The sequence below is a fragment of the Anoplophora glabripennis genome, unplaced genomic scaffold, assembly GCF_000390285.2.
Source record: "Anoplophora glabripennis isolate ALB-LARVAE unplaced genomic scaffold, Agla_2.0 scaffold45, whole genome shotgun sequence".
Classification (NCBI taxonomy): domain Eukaryota; kingdom Metazoa; phylum Arthropoda; class Insecta; order Coleoptera; family Cerambycidae; genus Anoplophora; species Anoplophora glabripennis.
The window spans coordinates 953,805-970,997 of NW_019416437.1; the positions used below are offsets into that span (position 1 = coordinate 953,805).

The 17,193-nt window shown below is 32.1% G+C and overlaps 1 protein-coding gene across 1 annotated transcript; it reads right to left on the bottom strand.

The window, feature by feature from the left end:
• Positions 1 to 1,268: 1,268 nt before the first annotated feature.
• On the bottom strand, positions 1,269 to 9,697 carry LOC108917097 (polycomb protein Scm). Its single transcript, XM_018723535.1, has 5 exons — positions 8,783 to 9,697; positions 8,160 to 8,511; positions 7,685 to 8,106; positions 5,036 to 5,283; positions 1,269 to 1,986 (listed from the first exon to the last, which is right to left on the bottom strand). The coding sequence occupies exons 1-5, from the start codon at positions 9,453 to 9,455 to the stop codon at positions 1,855 to 1,857; spliced, it is 1,827 nt and encodes a 608-aa protein (XP_018579051.1). The 5' UTR covers positions 9,456 to 9,697; the 3' UTR covers positions 1,269 to 1,854.
• Positions 9,698 to 17,193: the final 7,496 nt, after the last annotated feature.

Below are 17,193 nucleotides of genomic sequence, written 5' to 3' on the forward strand. Positions count from 1 at the left end.
GTGTACATATAAAAATAAAAAGTTTTGAGAGTATATTTTTTTTTAATTTTGTAATTATCGATAATAAAATTTTAAATTTTCGACCGAGTTGCGGAACCCACATAGAGGTTGTGCGGAACCCAGAGTTCCGCGGAAAACAGATTGAATATCGCTGACTTAGACTATCAGTTGCTCATTTTCATGCCCTCTATCACCCTTTTCAAAGAACACAATTATTTCAGAAACAACCTGGATAGTCTAAATTCCGAGATGAAAGTGAGAATTCCCAGTTTAAAGTATAAATTCTTGGTTTATAGTTGGAATTCCCAGTTTCAAAATGTTCCAAAATTTCTAGACCAATGTCAGAATGCAGTGTAAAGTAGGAGTTCCAAGTTTAAAGTTGGAATTTCTGAATTTATAGACAAAATTCCAAGATAATGTCAGAATTCAAAGTTAAGAATTCTGTTTAAATTCAGAATTGAATTTAAAATCAAAATTTCGAGGTCAGCATTTTAAGTCACAAATTTTTTTATGAATGTTGGAATTCAGTGATTAAAGTAGGAATTCCAAGTTTAAAGTTGGAATTTCTGAATTTAAAGTCGAAATTCCAAGATAATGTCAGAATTCAAAGTACGAATTCTGTTTGAATTCTGAATTTAATGTCGAAATTTCGAGGTTAGAATTTCAAGTCGAAATATTTTTATGAAAGTTTGTTTGAATTCTGAATTTAATGTCGAAATTTCGAGGTTAGAATTTCAAGTCGAAATATTTTTATGAAAGTTGGGATACAGAGTTTAAAGTTGGAATTTCTGAATTTATAGTCGAAATTCCAAGATAATGTCAGAATTCAAATTAAGAATTGTTTTAATTCGGAATACTGAATTTAAAGTCGAAATTTTGAGATCAGTCAGATTTAAAGTCCAAATTTTTTTATGAAGGTTGGAATTCAGAGTTTAAAGTAGGAATTCCAAGTTTAAAGTTGGAATTTCTGAATTTAAAGTCGAAATTTCTAGAACAATGTCAGAATTCCGTGTATAAAGTAGGAAGTCCATGTGTAAAGAAGGAATTCTGAGTTTAAAGTTGGAATTTCGATATTAAATTTGGAATTTCCAACTTTAAAGTCCAAATTCCAAGATCAAAGTCAGAATTTCGAGTTTAAAGTAAAAATTTCTAAATCAAATTAAAAATTCCTAGTTTAAACTTGGAATTTTACATTTTCAAATGCTCTGACTAGGCATTTGAGACATTAGAGAATATGTTAAGAAAAAAAATGTAAATGGAGACCTACATAATATTTTATTCTTTTGTTTTTCAGTATACAGTAGTTGAAAGAGCAAAATCAAATAATCAGAAACATTATTGTAAAATAATAGTAAAGTATAACATAATAAAAATAAATACGTCGTTAATATTTTGTTGCTACTAATGACCAACTAAAAAAAAATCCATAAAAATGACGATTTTCATTAAAATCTACACTTAAATCTATGAACAAAAATTCTAAGATATTTATACGTAAAACGTTAAAATAGCACTACAAACTATCAGTTTTATATTTTCTTTCTTTTACTTGTACTGTCTCTACAGTTATTTACACTACACTACAATTTACCGAAAATATATTAAATATATATTATTCACAAATTTGAAATGATTTTTTTCCTTTTCTGGAAAGTAAAAGAAAGATTCTGTACAATGTCAATTGTAAAGATGAAACTTAAATGTATAAAAGTAATGTTATATCACAAACATTTTAGGAAAACAAAAAATACAATACAGTTCGACCACACGTCCTATGGTTCTGCAAGTGTTTTCAACATTAAAAAATGTATACAACCAAGTACGGTACTATTGAAGTAGAAATTCATAATACTTTTAAAGTGCATGTCTTCTACCTTTCAGTCTAGAGACTAAATTGCATATCTTCAGAGCAGGACCGAGCTTCAGACCCATGTATTTCATCATCATGTCTGAGTTTAACAGTAAAAATGCTTTCCCATCAATTTCCTGCAACACATTAGTTTATTGAAAATAATTTGTTGTCCTTTTCAAAATTAGTTGAAAATCTCGTTAAAAATTACATCAATCAGCGATCGCATTATCTAGGGGGTAGATGTAACAATTTGTTATTGTTCATTGGAAACGAATCATTTTGGTGAGGCCAAAATTTAAGGAATTTACATTACCAGTACCAACAGGGCCAGACTGGCTTCACGACGAAGGCGCAAACCTTTACTTTTTGAGGGCGCAATTTTTGAGGGGCACAACCTTATCCCCTCCTCCTACAATACATTTTTCAAGCGTAATTTTGATCAATGCAAGTAAAATTAAAATGTTTTGTTAAAAATAAATGTTAATAAATAACAAACCGCTGCTAACTGATTTGGCAATACGATTCTTTCTCAAAACCATTTAACGATTTACAAAAAAACTTTATAAAAATTACAACTAGGGTTATTACGTGCGATTATTTATTTCTGCATATAATTATACCGTTTATACTCACATACTTTTTGCATTCTTTTCATGCGATGTCTTAAAAACGAATGTGTATGGTTTTAACCAAATTTTGCAGTTTTATTTATGCATGTTCAACTTGGACCTTCATTGCTTTTAGCGAAGATCTGATTAAAATTGTTTTATCGAGAAAATCGTTTCGATGGTTAAGTATAGAAATAATAACTAATAACTAGAAACCGTGTGCAAAATTTTATCTAAATCGATCCACCTGATCTCAAAAAATTAATAAGAAATGGGTATAGAATTCCGACTTTGAATTTTCAATTTAGCGCTATGAATGAGACGCGGTGCTTCGCACCGCGGTGCAATGGTTATTGCATTTTAAGGCTAATCTTAATTTTTGTTTTTGAATGTTAATTTTTTTTAGTTTTATCTAGATTCACCTGAACTTTTTTTTATTTCAGCACTTGAAAATAAACAACCTAGAAATGAACTTATAGTAGCTAATATGAATTTTATCTTCATGTTTTCTGATATCGTTTGTAAGAAGAAAAATTGTATATTATAATATATCTACAACTTTAGTTCAACTTCTAGACTTTTCAAAAAACTAGTGAATAAATACACAAGATGTATTGATCGTAAGTGTTTGGAAAAAAATAATATATGCATAATTCAGCAGCTAAATGACACTGATGTAAGCAATCGAAAATTATACATTAAATAACTTTGTATAATTAAGTAAGACTTAAACACAAAACTTCAGATAAATTTTGAGAAAAGTAATAATTCCTTTTACAAACAGGCGATTTTATGCCAGCACACAGCGTTTCCTTTTCCCGATTTCGTGGCCAAAAATGCCAAAATTGAAGGTCGGCATTTCTATTTTTCATCATTGTAATGTTATACAGGGAGCTTTGGGACATCATAATCCCGAAGGACAGGTTCCTGGGTATATTACTTGAGGCAAGTGAACACTTTGAAAATTGAAGTTCGTGCAGCTACATGTATAGCGCGCGTGCCGCTCTGCCAACATAGTTATATTGTGAAGTGAATATTTTTCGAACTAATGAATTGTTTTTAAAAATTTCTTTTGGATGTTGTTCCTAAAGGTATGTAGATTACTTTTTAACAATGAAATGATAAAGATTTGTTACTTTTAAGTAATGAATGTGCATTAGAATGTAGTCCGGTAAAAGTGTGTTGTTTCTGAGTTAGAAAATCTTTCGGACAGACATTTAGTAAAAACTTCCGCTGCCTTCCATCTCAAAATTGCATGGATCATGAAGAGGAAGGAATAAGCTTTAAGTAGAGACCAAATTTGGCTGCTGAGAGGTGCTGTAGCACATTTCGGAGCCGTTAGAGTTTGGCCGCGCGCTACGGAGGAATTCGGGGCTCGGCGTTTTTGAGGGTTAGGGTTGGCCAGGTATGAAGGAAAGATTCATACCTGGCTTATCTAATGCGCATTCTCCCCTGAAAAATAATTTTAAAGAGTAATACTTTTGTTTTCCTAATTATTATGAATTTTAATTTAACATCGTGTTTCTCATTTTAGGAATACCATTAAATACGGCTCCAGGAAATATAACTTGTTTATCAAGAAAAGATAGTTTTTAATGATTGAAAATCTCAGAAATTATTACAATTATTAATATCAGCAGACTTATCCGATATGTCCTCATACGATTGTGATTCGGAATATTCCGAAGATAATTAAGTTAATTGATTAAGTTTTAAATCAATGTATTTTAGTTTATTGCACAGTAAAAATATATTAATTAAAGAAAAAGTGTATCGCTATTCCTGCACAAAATATCCTTTTTTTTAGCCCATTCCAATAACAAAAAGTATTTTTGGCCACGAAATCGGGAAAAGGAAACACTGTGCGGCAGGCCAGTCCGGGCCTGAGTACCAATCATAGTGCATAGTTGGGTTGCCAGCTCGGCGGTCATGTAGCTTGTAAATATTTATGAAGGCTTTGTGTAATTACTTCAGTGGTAATTTAAAAATATAAAAATGAAACAAATTTGTCGCACAGTTGTAATACTGTGACAATAATTGCATCCTCTATTAAATGAAAGTACAATTAAAATCTCATAACACTCCCCGCTTTTCTTTATTCAATAATAAAGACAGAGAGGAGTTACCTAAATAAAAAGTTAGCTGTAATAACATTCTACAATGAATGTCATCACGGTGCTGCCATCTGAAAACAGACGTTCGTTTCGTAAAGTCTAATTTCTTCCAATTAATTCCATACTTTTCTTCCTGATAAACTTCAACAATCTACATCATCATATGATTAATACCTATTTTATTAAATATGTAGTATGATGAAAATCATTAATGGCATAATATATACCACAGATTTTAAAAAAATCTTTTGAAATAATTTTTATATAATAATTTTAAAAGAATAAATTATGTTAGCAGCTGTTTTACGTGTTTAAATGAATTTTAACCTATTAACATTTCTTCTAAATAGCTTCAAAAATTCATTAAGGACAAAATACTTCAAGGACTTCATACATAAAGACCTACACATGTCACAAATGTACCCCTTTGGTTAAAGATCAGTACATAAATAAATACTTACGTGTTTCCTGAATAAATCAGCATGAACACCTAAGCAAGGATCTGTAGATTCGATGAACTGTATAACTTCTTCTATACCCCATTCTTGGGTCGGTATCTTACTTAAGCTGGCCACCGGTGATTCTGCTAGGCTTGATGGTTCTGCAGGAGTCGTAGAAGTTGCCGCTTCCTGCTCTGGAGCTTTACGCTTTGCCGGAGAGGCCGACTTCACGTCGCATGATGGGCAATCCTTAACCACTTGTTCTAAACCTATATACAATGTAGATGTTAGTGTGGCAAAGTATGATAGCTCCATTATTAGAGATATGAATGAAATGTTCAAATAAAAGTTGGAGGGGATCAAACATACTAAGTTTTAAAATTATACTCAATGTATGAAAATGTGGCAGTTAAAAAGTTTAAGAAATGTTTTTAAAAGGAGCAAGCTATTTTTAAATATTTAAATTTGCCATAAAACTACATATGGTGATAATATTATCATTATCAAAAAAATAATTTGTGGAAAGGTAAGATTTATAAAAGCACAATAATGTGGTGATAATTTGAATAGGTAGAAATAATTAAATAAAATACACAATAATAAATTTTCAATATAATCTAAAGTTTTTCAAAAATTATATTAGGCCCGCATACATGTTCAGGAAGACTGTTTTATTTGTCGAATGTTCTTTTTGTTAGAAAATGAAGTCGACAGAATGTCGTAAATTGTTCTTTATTGAGCTTTTAGTGATATGCCTATGCCTATACCTATATAAACAAAATCTTTATTTTGTTTAGAAATTCCATAAATTTTGCAGAAAACATGGTCTGTGAGTAATGCTTTTCAACTGCCCTACGGAAAAAAAGTGGAAGGTCCGAAAGACAAGACCATGGTAGAGCTATTTGTTTTTTGGGTCGAAGAAACCGAATCCGGTGTCCGTTTGACCTGATTAGCTCTGGTTCAAGGTCAAATGTAGATAATCAATTGACAACAAAGTAAACCTACGTATCTATACGCTTTTGGGGTCAGTGAATCCAGTGGCCATTTGACCAGATCAGGTCTAGGTTAAGGTCAGTTCAAGGTCGAATTCTCTGACTTTCATGAATATTATTAAAATTCCCTGACTATTTCTTGTTTTATATGAAGAATATTGAATTCCCTGACTTTTCCCGGAATTCCCTGACTTTTCCCGGTATTCCCAGTTTTCCAGGCTTGTACGAACCCTGTCTAGGAGCTTCACTATCTTCATTTTTTAGTGTTATTTCTTAGTAGCATTATCAATTAGCTTACTGTTGTTGCATGTTAATAAATTAAAATATAAAATGTAACAGAAGTGTTTCAACCATTGAACGAAAATAGAAAATTTTAAGTAAAACCATTGTACAAAAGTGTAGATACAAAATAAATATTATTCAGTTTTACTGTATGTATCTTCATACACATACAGGTTCGGAAAGTCCCCATGGTACATCGGCCGTTACATGAGAGCGATAAAATAAGTCATAGAAATCCGTGCGATAGACAAGGATGGTTACATTGAAGACGTTTCATAAGCTGAATAGTCACTCCCACTTCTAACCCGAAACGGGCCATGAGTATTCAGATTATGAAACGTTTTCACTATAGCCATCCTTGTCTATCGCACGGATTTCTTTACTTTGTCGCTCTGTAAAGACAGATGGACCATGTGGATTTTCCAGCCCTGTATATAAAATAAATAAATACATATATCAGTTTTTTAATTATTCATGCAAGATCCCATATCATAAATTGTGGTTATTCAAGGTTCTAATGTATTTTAAATGCAATGCAAATGTGTTTCATTTTAGCCACGTCTTATTTTCTTTAACTTTTAGTAAGGCACTTCCTTTGTTAGTTATTCTCACTAATTTTGGAAATGTAATATTTCAATTTTTAAGAAGCACATCTACGAGTATGACCAGCAACATGGGAGCAGGCACTGTTAAGAGGCAATTATAACTTTTTAAATGAATTTCGGTGCATTTAATTTCTATAGTGAGCCTCAGTTTGCTCATTAGTAAGTCCCAATTTCACTTTTTTCCTTGGGGCGACTGACATCCGAAAAAAACACAACGTAACTTACTAATGTGGCGGTGTAATCTTTAACCATGACAAAATGTGAGATGATGAACGTTTCCATCTCAATGGTTTTTTATTTTCTGCTCTTGCAATGTACAAAGGACTCGGTTACAATATTTGTGGGGTGGGAAGTTTATGTATGAAAACAGTAGCAAAGATAGTGCAAAACTGTAGATGGTGGACTAGATGGGTTATAAAGATTGGGGATTGAGTCAAAAAATAAGTCGCAAACAATTTATATAATGACTCATAAAATGTTATTAAACAATTCCAATTCAGTTATAACATCCCAAGAGACAATGAAATCGCGTGGTACTAGACAGATTATTTAAAAGGCAAACTAATAATGAATCTATTTGAAACTACTCCACGGTAATTCTAACTGATGCAAAACTGTAATTATTTTAAGATTATTTAATGTTATTTGTTTGAAATAAGATGTAAATTTACAAGATTTTGGAATTTAAAATACAGTAGCTCTAAAGTATTCTAAAATATAAAATGTTTTAAAATTTATGACTGAATGCCAAGCAATTTAGTCTTTAGAGTAAATTTTATTTTACGACTTACCAAATATATTATGACAGCATCCTAAAGCCTGCGATACAATCTGAAATACATTTGTTAGATCACCGGCCTTATTCAACTGAGGCAGTTTAATTGTGTAGGTGTTTCCATCATGTGTAATAACCATTTCCTCCCCCCTCAGAGCCCCAAGTCTGGCTAAAATTGTTTCCGACTTGTGAGATGCCAACAAAATTTGATTTATCAATTTCTTGGCCAGAATAGAAGGAGTGGTGTCTTCTATTGTAGAAGGTAACTGATTTGAGTCTATTAAAGGACCTCCTACACAATTTTTTCGGAAATGAATGGTTATTGGTGGAGGTGGAGGTGCAGAAGTATCGGCTTCAGGCGATTGTACAATTTCAGGAGCAGTAGAACTCACAGGAGGAGTAGGTGGCGGTGCTGTGAATGCTGGTCTAAATCGAAACCTGAAGAAAGCATTCTTTTAGACAATAAATATGAACAATGCAAATTTACTTACCTATTTGCACCAGAATTATTTTTTTGTCCTGGAGGTTGCATTGGATGTCCGGATTTAGCGCACCAACCTACAGGAAATATATCACGGCTGTCATATTTGCACCAATAATCGAAAGCACCTCTCCACCCATCAAAAGTCACATGTATCTGATCATTCTTTACAGCACCCACTGTAGCACAACATATCAATTGTGGATTTTTTTTATCGACGGCTTCCAGTTTTTGTCCCACTTGAAAAAGATTCGTTCTTGGGCCAGTCGGTTCTTTTTGGAAAATCTTTGGAGGTGCCATCTCAGCCCCATTTAGAGTTTTCAAAAGAAACATTGGCCAAGAACTTGCATTCATTCGAAATCCTTAAAAATATGGCGATTATAATAAATTCTTATTACATAAAAAAATCATGAAACATTTGGAACAATCTTTAACTAAATAACTAAACATTGTTTATAGAGTACCTAATCAAAATGACTCTCAAAGAATTACAACTTAAATAAATTGAATCATGAGTATGATTTAAAAATAATTCCTTCAGTTTATACACAAAAAAAGTACTACAGCAAAAATATACACAAAAAGTTGTTTTAATAAACTTATTTTCTAGTTATTAAATTAGATAATACTAACCTAAAGGTGGCTGAAGCATGCCACCGGATTTTTCACAATGTCCAATAGTATGTATCTCACTAGAGTCGACCAGTCTCCAAAAATCATTTTTGTTATCACTTCCGTCAAGTCTTAACCTCAATCTTGGACCTAATATACTGATTACTGTGGCAATACACGTAGAAGTTACATTTCTAGGATCTAACGCTTCTAGTTTCATTCCTACTTTAAATTCATTAATTGGAGGATTGGGTGCTTGTTTGAAACAACTTTGCGGAGCCGGAACACTATTTGTCTCTCGTAAATACTCATCCCAATCAAACGGTTGATATGTCTCATACTGGAATGGTCCAGGAGAACCTTCCAGAGGAGTTGTTGGTGCAATAGCAGCTACTCTAGATTGTAACTCTTTCTTTTGATGTTTATTCATACAGTAAGTTGAGCAAAAATCCTTAGAAGGGTTATTATTTCCTCTAATAACATTGTCACATTGTATACACGCTCCTTTAATATATGCTTTTCTAAATTCTGCCAGACAAGTTTCTGAACAAAATTCCTTTTTACCATTTGTTGTCGGATATACATACTTGAGCGGTAATTTAGTTTCGTTGCACCATGTACAAGATGTTATTTTTTTAGGAGGCCTTCCAGGGCCTCTAACTTTTCCAGGGGTTACACCGTTGTTGTTAGACATAGTAATATTTTTTTTATAATTACATAGGTTTATAATACAATTCTATACACAACAAAATTATCGTTGCCATAATACCGGCACCCAAATTTTATTTTTCTTACTGTGCTCTAGTTGCAAATTAGCTCACAACGGTTCTTCTTGTTTTATAGACTTTTAATTTACAATTTTATGGAAAATTTTGAGGAAAACACCACAAATAAACGTCACTTACGTCAAATGTACATGTAATGTCAACAACCAAAAAATATGTGCTTCATGATGTTTGGGGCGGGTTACCAATAGAATAAAGAGAAATGTTCCAGTGTGTTCGATTTAATTTGGCGCATAATTTGAAATTATAACCTGAATCGCTTGATTCTTGATTATTAGGGATAAACATGAACTTGTTCGCATTAGTAAAGACAATTTGTTTTCTGTTATTTTTATTTTCTTTACAGCATCAAAATTTAAACATACTTATGCTTTAAGGTAAGTTAATTATAATCTTCAGAATTTGAATTTAGATTACTTAATTATGCTTACGCCACGCTCTTCTACCCTATATTCTGTGGTTTGATTTTATCTTCGTTATCATTTTTATATGTTTTGTGGTTATCATTGTATTATCACGTATTATATACGAATGAGTCATTGATAAAATGAGTTGTGTACTGAATATTGAAACACATGTAATAATTTACAATAAAGCGAAGATACTGAATAAATTAAAAAGCAAGTTATTCAAAATTTTATAATGGTTTAACGTTTATAATGTTTTTAATCCCGGACAGTACTTTAGAAAACTTAACTTGTGATAACTGCAAAAAGTACTTATCTGTGTCGCCCGTTAAAGTGTACCCTAATAAACATATACATTGTGGACGTTGCTCCGAAGAAAATGATGGTGGTGTAAAATCATTATATGAAAATATAGTAGAAAGAGGTCTGTTTAAATGTATAAACAGATACGATGGATGTAATGAAGTCTTGCCATATACACAAGTTTCATCTCATGAAGAAAATTGTAAATCAGGATTATACAGCTGTCCAAATTGCCATTTGGTACCTAAAATGTCTCCTTTAGTCCTTATAAATCATTTTAAAGAACATCATAAGGATAGTATATTGAAAAGATGCCATTTTTCATTAAATGTAAATAGATTAAATATAGAAAATAAGAACTATCTATATAATAACGAAAATTTTTTATTTTTAATTTATGTAAGTTCAAACAGTGATTACATAGTACTCAATGCATTTCATATAGGAAAGCCAGAATTGTCGAGAGAAATAACACAGAGATTTATATTATCTGCATCCGATGGCACATTAGAAAGACACGTTACTGAAAAAAGACCATGTTGTATATATGAGGATAAAGATTTTTATGATGGATTTATAATAGATTTGAAGATAAAAGAATGTAATTTGGATATAGAAATTGATTTAGATACAAGAAAGGCACAAAAATTAATATTGTTGCGTTTGTCTCATAGTAGCAGTAGAGTATATAAATCAGAATATTCTAATCTAAGGGATTCAGCTGACAAATCGAGTAATGAAATGTATCTTAGTAGAGAGTTTAAGAAGATGTGGTCATCACAGTTTACTTTACACTTGTCAGGAAGTTCTCTGGTTAGTGTAAATAATGATAAGCTTATTAAATATTGTTGTTTTTGTGAAAATAAATTCTATTTGTTTTCAATAATGCAATCTGTATATAAATGTACACAATGTTCTTCTGGTTGTGACACTTTTATATGTTCCAAATGTTATTTATTTGGTATTACAAAATGTGACAATGGAAAAAATTACGAGTATGCTCCTATAGAAACAACTGCTCTTAAATATGTAAAATATTACTGTAGATGGAATTGTTCCGAAACAAATTTTAGTTGGGATTTACTAAAACATGAATATAACTGTGTCTTTCAAAAGGATTTTCTATGCCCTGTAAAGAACTGTCAGTGGCTAGGTACATTGTGTGAGATGCCAGAACATGTTGAAAGTCATGGGAGTATTACTTTTTATGAAGGGCATTCATTTCCCCTTAACATGATTGTAACAAAAAAATTTTGTACTAAAAATGAAGTAGTGATTCCTGTCCTAAATCACTTTGTTAATGTGAAATGGAAGAAGGTGAATAATAAATATGTGTTTTCTCTATACATGAAGCAGAGACATAATAAAATGCCTGTTGGAGTACTACGTATTAATGGAAATATAGATATATTTACTGATTCATTTGTCGTTGATGTAAAGGATAAAGATTGTCCATCGTTGTTAATAATTTTAAGAGATATTTAACAATTATTTCCTGTCCTACTACCTATACCTATAGGTATTTAAGGTTATTTAAGGTCAAATTTGTTAATATGTTGTGTGTTATATCAAATTAGATATATCACACAAGAATGACCAGATAGGTATACCTACGTATTGTATACGAATTCTAGTTTAATTTAGGAAAATATAAGACCATTTTAAATTAGTACCTATACTTAGTAATATTTTTAATGCATAAATTTTGTATTTTTTTAAAATATATATTTTAATAATAGTTGTCGTATTTTTACTTTGTCTTAAATGTATATAAAGTTAATTCAATTAAATTCAAAAAATCCTCTATCAAATGAAGCAAACAGTGTTTTTCGATATTAAAAATCTAGATATGCAAAAAATGTCTAACTTCAAAGAGATTCCTAACAAAATTATCCATGAGCCCTAACATGCTACATGCACCAATTAGCACTGAATTATATCAACAATATCTAGTATACAGCTAAACGCAGACATATTAATAAATTCATATAAAAATTAATTGATATAATTGCTAAAATGCAGAAAATGGAAATGGCTTTAAGAATATGTTTTCTACTTTCTGATCTAACTTCAAATAGACAAAATGAAATCCGAAATTCAAAAATATTATAATTATGTTTGGGGAGGATGGAAGATGGAGGTGGGGTGTTAACTTTACTGCTATGACCTCAACAAAACTTTAAATTCTGGACACCTTATACAGGGTCGGAAAGTCCCCATGGTTCATCGGCCGTTACGTGAGAGCGATAAAGTAAGTCATAGAAATCCGTGCGATAGAGAAAGATGGCTATAATGAAAGCGTCTAATAGTCACCGCCCATTTCGCCCTTCCACAAATAATAAGTGGATCTTATTTACACGTTAACAACTAGTTGAATGGCATTTTTTTGGTAGTCTTTTTTTCTGGTTTATATCTTTGAATGGAAGAAATTAACACCCCTTGGTTTTATTTCTATTACAACTTTTTTCTGCGTTAGCCAATTCCAACAAGAAAAATAGCTTTTAAACCACATTTCATTTAGAAACTTTTTTTCACTCTTTCCATTTTTTTGTATACTTAATGATTTCGAGCAAAAAAATAAATTACTTTTCCTTGCCGATTAGGTACGCAAATTGAAAAAAAGTATTGGAAGTGCCCCCCCCTCCCTAAAATTACTTTCTAAACACCTTAAAATATTTGCACATCATTATGAAACACCCTGTATACAGGTAATATATACATTTCTAATTATCTATCTAAAACATAGCATCTTTACATATTGCTGATTTTGTAACGAAACAGTGGAAGCTGTAAAAAAAATCTAGAAATCATTTTACTTCAAATTAAATATGCATTTCAAAAATATGTGACAGATAATTTGGATAGGAGAAACGCTGTCTCATTTTTGACACATACCATCCTGTATAATTTCAAATCAAGAAATAATATTGTTTCTAACTTTAAAAATATTGTGAGAAACAACTACTGTGCCTTCTAGCATTTGCTGACGTCTATGAAAATTCAGTTTCAAAACTGTTTTGTTATATTGAAAGAAAAAAGGTAAATAGAAACAAATAATAATATTTTTAGTTATTTATTTGTGGTATAGTTTTCGTTTATTTTTTATTTTTTGGGTGTTTTACCACCTGTGAAAAAATTAAAAAAATTAATGAAATAAACCCAGGCAGCAAAAGGATCAATCTATCTATCTATCCATCCCATCCATCCATCCATCCATCCATCCATCCATCCATCCATCCATCCATCCATCCATCCATCCATCCATCCATCCATCCATCCATCCATCGATCAATCCATTCATCCATCCATCCATCGATCAATCGATCAATCGATCCATCGATCCATCGATCCATCGATCCATCTATCCATCTATCCATCTATCCATCTATCCATCTATCTATCTATCTATGTCATAGGTGAGTGACACAAACAACTTCATCCACATTCAATGTATTAGTGTTTGACAATAACGAGGCACTTTTATTCAACTATAATAATCATTATATATTTATAATTGTACTTGTTTATTCAAGAGTCAAGAGAGGTCAATTATTCTTTCAAGAACAATTTAAGTTTATGAAGAAATAAATAATTTATTGATACTTCATCATAAATTTTATGATTTAAAATTCAGTAACTATGAAATTGTTATTAATATTCAGATGTGCCCATTTATATTTATGAGGTATAAAAGATTTTATGATAAATAGAATTATTACTTTTAGCATAGCTTCTTGTAGATGGAATTCTAATTTTAGCGAAATCAGCATTAAATTTTTTATCTTCTACTTTGGCATGATTAGGTGTTCTAATATTTAAGGGGTTGGAACACAAATTTCTTTATTTCAGTAGTAGCTCATTTACTATTTTTTAGTTTAGTGTCACGTGCCACGTGCCACGTGCCAAGTCCGATGCGGAAATCAGATTGTTTTAAAACAAATGTACATTTTCTAGAGATGGGCACTTTTCGAAAAAGTGTGTTACGGACATGTTCGTTGGAGATGTCGATGAAATGTCCGGATATATCGGGAAAAGTACTTTTGGCCTTAAATCTAATAAAGCACCTATGAGTGACGTCACGTGTTCACAGGTCACTACTTGAGGGTACACAAAGCAACATACTACATTTATTATTTATTCTAATGAATATGTGTCTTATTAAATGTTATTTATTGTTTATTATATTTTTGATTAATATTTCAGTAGAATTCCTCATTTTTGTGTAATATAAAACAAAATTATGTGATATTAATTATTTTCACACTGTTATATCATGGTTCACACCGAAGTGGTGTGATACGAAAGTCATTCAGGGGCAATCTAAAGCCAACTTCCTCTTTTTTCAGATGACAATGGAAATACTTTACTACCTACTATGTTTTGCTTCCAAATATTATTCCTTCATGTAATTTTAGGGTTAATGGTTGATTTCAAAATATAGACCAAAAAGCCTTCTAAAAACTGTATCAATAGCACTTTTTATTTACATACGTACTCTAGAGAGGCAGACTGACAACAGTCACTATCGTTCTGCTGAAAAATTTACATTGGTATAGAGAAATCTATTAGTGTAGTAAATGTCTTATATAATATTCTTAATGGTTATTATTATGCGAACTTTTTCAGCAAACCGCTCAACGATCAAATTTACTGGAATCTTGCGGTGTATTTTCTCACTTCGACAATATCACAATGTTCGATTGGAAGAGGGGAACCCTTTACATGGCTAGCAATGTGTCCTAATCTTACCCTGTTGACTTTTTCTGTGGGGTTATCTTACTTAAAAATGTGATCTGTCGTAATCGACCTACAACACAAGACGATATGGATATGAGACAGCATATTAGAAATGTTTGTGCGTAATAATATTCTACAACACACTTTATTGCAAGCCATCTTGCACTTGCCCAAAACTGCTCAATTCTGCATTGAAGAAAATGGTGAGACATTTGGACATGCACTTAATGTAGTAATATTGTAAAGGTATAATTTTTTCTCAATAACTTTAACAACTACACATTAAAAAACAGGTTTCAAACAAAATAGGTATGTTCAATGCATTGAATAATTCCAGAACAAAATATTCCATAATAAAAAGTATTGATTCCCATATAAAACAAAAAAGAACAAAGTTACAATTCAAACTCCTTTGAAGGGCTGTGATTTAAAATAAATAAGTATTAATAATGAAAATGAAAACAAAAATAAAATAATGTAGGTACTAACTTTTCGTCCTCCAAGAAATCATATAATTTTTTACTTGAAACATTTTTGATATAATCCAAGACCAATGTGTAGGGAGCAGAACGCGCGCTCAGTTTTTTTCAGTCAGTTAAAAACTGTTGTTGTAGTGGTGTGTTGAAATGAGTGCCGCTATTCCGTATCTCGCAGTTGCAAGGTGAGGAGCGTAATGCTAATTCTGCTTGCAAAGGAAAAGGCACCGTTCCAGATTTTTAACGAAATCAAAACAGTTTATGGATGGCGTGATGAGTCGTGCTAATGTGTACAAATAGTGTCCTGAGTATAAAGCTGGCAGAACGACTATTCATGATGAAAAAACGAATGCACTTTCCTCAATCGTGACTGATGAGATGGTGAACATAATCGAAGAAATACTTCGTGGCGGCCATCGATTGACTTTGGACGAGATGAACGCAGTATTTCCATAAATCTCCAGATCTCTTCTGGATTAAATTATTACTGAAACACTTGGTCACGAAAATTGTGTGCGAGGTGTGTACCAAAACAGCTCACGGATCAACATAAAGCCAACACAATCGCATTATCACGGGATTTTCTCGAGCACTTCGAACTGGAAGGTGAACAATTCCTTGACTGCATTGTGACTGGCGACGAATCGTTAGACGAAAAGATAATGCAGTGGCGATATCCGTCTTCAACATCAGAGAAAAAAATCGAAACCGTTGTTTCGGCCCGAAAAATCATGGCAGCTGCGTTTCGGGATCGTAAAGGGATTATCCTCATTGACTTCTTGCCCAGGGGGAACAATTAATACTACGCGGTACTATGAAACCCTGAAGACGCTATGGAGGGAGATACAGGACAAAAGAAGGGGAATGTTAACGAAGGGAGTGTGTTTGTTGCAGACAATGCATGTCCTCACACAGCCATCGCATCGCGTGGAAGCAACTCTTGGATTCATTCGGTTAGAACATCATTAACCACCCCGCTCACAGCCCTGACCTATCAGCTTCTGATTTTCTTATTCTCTGATGTTCTTTGAAGGTATTTATGGGTGGAAAAAGGTTTTCTACCGACGATGACATCCACAGTGTTATGAAACAATGGGCCTTGCAAGCGGCGCGCGGTGAAGGCGGGAGATTTTTTACGAAGGTATCAGAAAGCTTATCCCTCGGCTCGCAAAGTGTATTGAGGTTGAAGGCGACCACGTCAAAAAATAGTGTTTGATGTACCTTTCTGAATATGTACATTTTTTATGAATGTATACTGCCTTTTCGATTTTAAAAGAGTTCTCTTACTTTGTGATTGTGCCTTGTTCATGATTTCGTCACTTTTCTCATGTATAATGACGTAACTGAATATTATAATTTTTGCTAGATATGACCTTATGTGAAAAGACGTAAAGACGTATTTGTCACTTTTGTTAGATAGATAGGTCTCTGTGAGGAGGAAGACAATATGATATATCTGCCTATGAAAGCAGATAAAAACCAACGAGGATATACTAATCGTTGCAAAAACTAACAAATTTAAACAAACCTAATTGAAAAAAAAATGTCATTACAAATTTTAATAACGAAGAAAGATTGATTTTTCGAAATGTAGACCCTGATGTAAGGAAATAGTCACCAATATGTAAATTGTTCAGGAGAGAATAGTGGTTTGGTCTTCAATAAGTGAGGAGAAAAACTCTAAGTAGCATGGAAAACTTTATTCTACTAATTTAGCCGGTAAC